Raw genomic sequence first — 6,585 nt, 5'->3', positions numbered from 1 at the left:
AGTAGAGATGGGGTTTCACCGTGTTAGTCAGGATGGTCTTGATCTGCTGACCTTGTGATCCGCCCGCTGCTGGGATTACAGGCGTGAGCCACTGCACCCAGCTGCCTTTTTTTTTTTCACAGGGTCTTGCACGGTGGCACACTCACAGCTCACTGCAGCCTTGACCTTCCAGACTCAGGTGATCCTCCCAAGTAGCTGGGACTACAGGTGCATGCCACCATGCCTGGCTAATTTTTGTGTTTTTTGTAGAAATGGGGTTTTGCCATGTTGTCCAGGCTGGTCTCGATCTCGAACTCCTGGGCTCAAGTGATCCAACCACCTCAGCCTCCCAAAGTGCTGGGATTACAGGCATGAGCCAACACACCTGGCCTTCAAAGCCTTTTTGATTCAAAAGCTGTTGGTAGATTGCCTCATTATAAATGAGAAAACTGAAATATGCAATCAATACATGCTAGAAATGAGAACAGATCAGTCAACCAATAAGAAATCCATGATACCTCAAAAGATCTGGTAAGAATACACTGGATGCTTAATAAAGGGCCTGCGTTTGAGGCCGTGGAGTGTCAGCCTGCTCTTCCCGTCATCGTTCCTAACTGCCTACCACTTCTGTTTTAGGGGCCCATCCTGATGGAGCTGCAGACTTATCGTTACCACGGACACAGTATGAGTGATCCTGGAGTCAGGTGTGCTCATGGGCAGTGTGGTTTCCAGAGGGGGTGGGCTTTGAATGGTGTTACATGGCAGAAGAAACACATTTCAATATTTGCTTTTGGAGCTAGATACCAGTTCACTTCATGCATGCAGTTGTGTTGGCATCAAGTTACCTGAAAGCAGTGCCTCCTAATAAGAAAGCTTTACTGAAAATGCCTACAATGTATAGTGTGTGTGAGCACGAGCAGCAATTTTTAGAGAGTGTTATATACCTTAATTGTGCAGGAAAATTGTTACATAAAACAAGACCGATGGTAGTGTAGTATCTTGGGGGCATTTAGCTTTTGTAGGCATTACCCCAAGTCCATGCCTGGCATACTCCACCTGAGGAGGATCAGAATTTGGAGATGTTCTTCTGTCTGGTATAGAGCTAAGGGTAACTAGGTGTTCAATCCGTTCCAATACATCAATCAAAAAAGCTAGGTTTCACTAGAAAGGCATGAATTTTACTTTTTTGCTTAGCTCTGGCCTGTAATTCTGGAATCCCAGGGTTGACACAGTTGAATAAATAAGCCTTTGTAGAGTGGATTTCTAAGGGAAAATCACAGAGAGCACAGTATATGGAATAGATCCACTTTGTGTAAATCTGTTGTGGAAAATGGTAGAATCCTTTGTGTTACTTCAAATGATGTAAGCGTAAGATACATTGGTTTTGCTGGCTATGCTTCTTTAGGGGGACTTAAGGGAGAAAGGCAAGGCACGTGGATTTCCTGCTTGGTGCTCTTAAAATCTATCACCACACACACCATCTCTGCTGTCCCCTCCCATGTAGTATACAGGAGCCCAAATGGGTGGGATGAGTGACACTTCTTTAGACCCCTATGTCTAAGTCAAAGCAGCAAGCAAAAACTTGGCCCCTGTTGTCGGAATGCCAGGGAAGCCATGTGACTTACCAGCGTACGGTTTTCTAGAAGACAGCAGTAGTTCTTACAGAATGTTAGGCTGTGCTCTGGTATTTTGAAAGTATAACTCTGCCACTCCTATAGTGACATAGCATTGATGTGCCCCTTTGTTTCAGAAACACACTTCTGTATTTCACCTAATTGGGACAATCCAACCCCATGTCATATTTCATCATGCTGTCCTTGCTCTACTGGAACTGTTCTTACTGATCGATTACTACTTTTCCCTCCCCATAGTTACCGTACACGAGAAGAAATTCAGGAAGTAAGAAGTAAGAGTGACCCTATTATGCTTCTCAAGGACAGGATGGTGAACAGCAATCTTGCCAGTGTGGAAGAACTAAAGGTACAGTCACTTGTTTGTGGTGGTTTGAAGGTTGGCTTTTTTTTGCCTCCCACAGAAAAAGTTGCCACCCCCTGGGTGGCCACAGCGTTTGCGTGGGTTCCTCCAAGCCCAGAAAGTGATGTGCCGGGGCATAAATAATTCCGAAGCCCCTCGGGGTGGGGGCTTTTCCTTTAGTTTCCTCTATTCAAAATTGTATTACTCTTTAGATTTTGGTGGACTTGTAAACCACCATCACAGTGGCAAAGCCCCCACAGTAGCATAATTCTTTTTTCCTAAAAGTATACTGTGGATTTTTAATTCATAAAAAATATACACCCTAGAAATCTGTATTCCAAAATCTTCTGAATTAGCAGCTGTTCATACTTAAGAGTTACACCAGCAACAGGTCCTCCGTAGAACTCTGGTTGGTACCTAAACTGCTGTTCATTCAAAAACCTTTTACACTGTTACCTAATTTTTAGGAAATTGATGTGGAAGTGAGGAAGGAGATTGAGGATGCTGCCCAGTTTGCCACGGCCGATCCTGAGCCACCTTTGGAGGAGCTGGGCTACCACATCTACTCCAGCGACCCACCTTTCGAAGTTCGTGGTGCCAATCAGTGGATCAAGTTTAAGTCAGTCAGTTAAGGGGACTAGAAGGGGAGGTTATACCTTCAGGGGGCTACCAGTGTTCTCAACTTGGTTAAGGAGGAAGAAAACGCAGTCAATGAAATTCTTGTAAACTTCCATTAAGACTAAGTGTGTAGATTGAGCAGGTAGTAATTGCATGCACTTTGTACATTGTTGCATTAAAAGATGAATTATTGAGTGCTTAAAGATTATTTTTGACTTAAAATAGTTGAACAAATACTCTAACTATGAAAAGGAAGAACAATACCTTGTGTGCCTGTTTCCCCCACCCCCAGCCACCTTTTTGGGAGGAGACCATTATCAATCACAGGGCCCCTCACAGGCATGCTTGTGGTAACAGCCCACAGTGTTCTGCCATAGCACCCGCTCCGAGCAGCGTTGGTGCTCCAGCCTGTTTGCGCTGACCATCATTTCTCTGTAAGACACAATATTTATTATCAGGCAGGAGGACAGTTCCATTTTAAAATAAGACTCTTTCTTTCACAATCATTTCAAAGGCCACATAACTTAGTTTTCTCTACTTACACATTCAGTATAAATATGAAGCTATTTTCTGTTCATATCAAACATTAACTACAAGGCACATTCGTATCAAATTTAAGTACCATACCAGTTCTGAAGCAGTGTCCCAGCTTCCATGTTAAACACCCCTTGTTTCACCATTCCAGCAAGTGCTAAAGGGTGTACTTTTTTTTTTTTTTTGAGACAGGGTCTGGCTCTGTTGCCCAGGCTGGAGTGCAGTGGCATGATCACAGCTCACTGCAGCCTCCATCTCCTGGGCTCAAGCAATCCTCCCACCTCAGCCTCCCTAGTAGCTGGGACTACAGGTGAATTTCCTAATATTCCGGGAGGTCAAAACTAAGGCTCACTGTTTTCACAATACACACAGTTCTATGTTTATAAATAATAGGTTTCAAAAGAAACTCAGGACAGTGTTTAAAACTTAAGTTCTTAAACTATTAATTGAACAATGGCATTTTTAAATACGTAAACAGCAGAATTCGTGTGTACACTAACAGAAGCTTTAACAAAACATGTAGCATGGTGGCACACTCTGCTCCAGCTTAGCTGATTGGTATCAAGCCTCATCTTTGGTTTCTGAGGCCTCCTGAGCCCTTCTGTACTGGGAGACTGCACTCCAGAGCCTGCAGAGGAGACCACCCCTAGGAAACAAACAGAGCTGTCTTCAGAGTCAGAGCTTCAAGCCAACAGAGCTTAAAAATGCAGTCCCCAACTTAAAAACCTAATGAAAATCAAAACATTCTCTTCACATATGGAGGTGACGCTCGTGTCCCAGCAGTGGTAGGACATGGCCTTAGAGGTACGTACCTGCAGAGAGCTGGCTATTTCAAATGACTCAGGAACAAGAAGGCAGGTTGCAGTTTAAAGAAGGGGGTGGGTCCAGCATGCGGGCACGCTTGCTGTGTGCCTTCCCCCACTCCCAGCCAGGCATTAATGGCAGGAAATTGGCCAGCTCTTCTCTGTCACCTTCCTACTTCTGACTTCTGCCTGGCTTTCAGTTTCTGCCATGCCTTGGCTTTTTCCCAGCTTGAACCTAGCAGAACTCCAGAGTTTGGGGGGAGACCCAGCCCTTTGTTTTCTGCTTTAAGCATATTCACACATAAAAAGTCGTGTTCTCTTTTACAAACTGTTTTGAGGCTCTTACCGTAGTCGAAGGTATCTTAGATCTTCCTTAGTGATCTCATTAAGAATATCAGAAAGTGTATAACCCTCTTCAACAATCTGAAACAAAGATCAAATCCTTAAGAGCTGAGCAGCTGTGTAATAACAGCAAAGAATTTCTTTGTTGTAAAGTTACCTTTTCAATTGTCTTTGCATCGGCTCCTTGCAGCCGCAACCAGTCTATAAGCTCTTTATCTGTTCTCTGCCCATAGGGCCCTGCTGGGTTCTCTGTAATACCTGTAACGATTAGCAATTTGTTATCTATTAGTCTAACCATAAAATTCTTCAAAAGTAACCAGGTGGATTAATAAATGATTCCAGAATGTAAATATAATGTGAAAAAGAGATGAATTAGCCCTGTATCACTCAGCCACTCTAGTACGTATTACACAATTCATAATTCTGAGATTTCACTTTCTAAAGAGAAGCCTCCTCATCTAGGATACCTTCAGTTAGTTTGGAATTTGACATGTTAGGTCTACCGCTTTAAATGCTTACCCTCACATCTTTCAAATGCCTTTCCTTAGGAATCACATCCCTAACTGCGTTGGAAATCCTACAAAGAAATAGGTTTTAGTGTTGAGGTTTTACATCGGAGTTTATCTAGTCCACATTCCAAGAGGTAGCTCTGGAGCTCATTTCTAAGTGGCCCAAAACGAATGTTGGGTTGACAGAGACATACTTATTACGCAGTAAACTACCCTTTTTAGGTGTCCAATATGCTATGAAGGTGGCAGCATAGATACAGAAATGATTGTCACTCCCAAAAGTCCTCATGTGCCCTTTTACAATCAGTCCCCTCACCTCCCCATTCTGCTTCTGTCCCTGTAGTTCTGCCTTTTCTGGAGGAAAAGGAATCATGGTATGTGAATCTTTTTTTTTTTTTTTTTGAGACAGGGTCTCACTGTCACCCAGGCCAGAGTGCAGTGGCATGACCTCGGCTCATTGCAGCCTCGACCTCCTGGGCTCAGGTGATCCTCCCACCTCAGCCTCCTGAGTAGCTAGGACTACAGCTACCCATCCACCAAGCCCAGCTGGTTTTTTTCTATTTTTTTGTAGGAATGAGGTTTTGCCATGTTGACCAGGCTGGTCTTGAACTCCTGGGCTCCAGTGATCTGCTAGCCTCAGCCTCCCAGAGTGCTGGGATTACAGGCACGAGCCACCATGCTTGGCTGTGAATCTAGCTCTTTCACTTAGCATACTGCATTTATAATGCAGCCATGTTGTTGAATGTATCAGTAGTCCCTTTTTATGATTGAGAAGTAGTCTAGAATCTACTGGAGTCCCGGATTAACAGAAGATAACCTCATTGTTTCTTCAAAGCTAACTAGAATATTAGCTAGATTTTAAAGTTTGTCTCTCCCACAAACACACCTAAGAGCAAGTGGAAAATGACTCACAATTTGATTTTAATTTTAACTGAAGGTGATACAATTCTTGAGTTTTCTGTTCTAGAGTTTGCCGCAGAAGATTCTGGTACTCTCTCTCTTTTTCAACTAGGTGTTCCAAAAGTCTGGTTTTAAAAAAAAAAAAAAAAAAAAAGCCATTATCCAGAGAGCATTCAACACCATTCAATTTAACTCAAGCATCTGTTGTGCATACATTAGAGAATGAAAAAAATGGAAAATGGGACAAGTCTAAGAGTCAGCCTAGAGAGGGAAGCGCATGTGTTTCTTCAGGTTCTGTGACTCAGACTTCAGTCTGCGGAGGGGAACCTTCCTTGTGTTTTCCTCCCCTTGACAACAAAGGCCAGTGCTCACAGCTTGGGTATATTTTTGCAATGGACTCAATGTGTGCCCCTCACCCGCCCCAAGTTCATACGTTGATATCCTAACCCACAAGGTGATCATGTTAGGAGATGGAGCTTTGAGAGGTGAGGTGAGAGGAGTGTCCTTGTGAAAGGAGACCCCAGAGGCTCCCTCATCCCTTCCACTACGTGAGGACACACAGTGAGAAGATGGCCATCTGTGAACGGGGAAGCAGGCCCTCACTGGCCATGGAATCTGCTGGCACCTCGATCTTGGACTTCCAGTCTCCAGAACTGTGAGAAACACATTTCTGTTGTTGATAAGCTGCCTGGTCTCTGGTGTTTTGTTACAGTAGCCTGAACGCACTCAGGCAGTTTTGTCTCAAAAACATATCATGAACCAAAAGATCCCGATGTTGATCAGAACTCAGCCAGAAGGACGATGTGATTATTTAAACCTGGGATAAGGCCGCTGAAACTAGAACAGAACGGTAAGGTTCTTTCCTCCTCACACGGGACTAAACCATGAGGACAGAAGCCCCTGCTTTTTTTTTTTTTTTTTTTTTT

General features: G+C 43.7%; 2 protein-coding genes across 2 annotated transcripts in view; one reads left to right on the top strand and one right to left on the bottom strand.

The window, feature by feature from the left end:
* Window positions 1–4,600, top strand: part of PDHA1 (pyruvate dehydrogenase (lipoamide) alpha 1) — a 28,600-nt gene extending 24,000 nt beyond the window's left edge. Inside the window, exons 8-10 of the mRNA XM_011995798.1 lie at window positions 616–683; window positions 1,851–1,959; window positions 2,421–4,600. Coding sequence (XP_011851188.1) covers window positions 616–683; window positions 1,851–1,959; window positions 2,421–2,585 — 342 coding nt within the window. The 3' untranslated portion in view covers window positions 2,586–4,600. The remainder of the gene's footprint in view (window positions 1–615; window positions 684–1,850; window positions 1,960–2,420) is intronic.
* Window positions 3,008–6,585, bottom strand: part of MAP3K15 (mitogen-activated protein kinase kinase kinase 15) — a 133,969-nt gene continuing 130,391 nt past the window's right edge. The window contains exons 25-28 of the mRNA XM_011995799.1: window positions 5,672–5,784; window positions 4,408–4,508; window positions 4,255–4,331; window positions 3,008–3,751 (exon numbers count right to left, since the gene is read on the bottom strand). Coding sequence (XP_011851189.1) covers window positions 3,667–3,751; window positions 4,255–4,331; window positions 4,408–4,508; window positions 5,672–5,784 — 376 coding nt within the window. The 3' untranslated portion in view covers window positions 3,008–3,666. The remainder of the gene's footprint in view (window positions 3,752–4,254; window positions 4,332–4,407; window positions 4,509–5,671; window positions 5,785–6,585) is intronic.

This window comes from Mandrillus leucophaeus, unplaced genomic scaffold (assembly GCF_000951045.1).
Source record: "Mandrillus leucophaeus isolate KB7577 unplaced genomic scaffold, Mleu.le_1.0 Scaffold499, whole genome shotgun sequence".
Classification (NCBI taxonomy): Eukaryota; Metazoa; Chordata; class Mammalia; order Primates; family Cercopithecidae; genus Mandrillus; species Mandrillus leucophaeus.
This window is presented reverse-complemented; position numbering and strand designations above follow the sequence as displayed.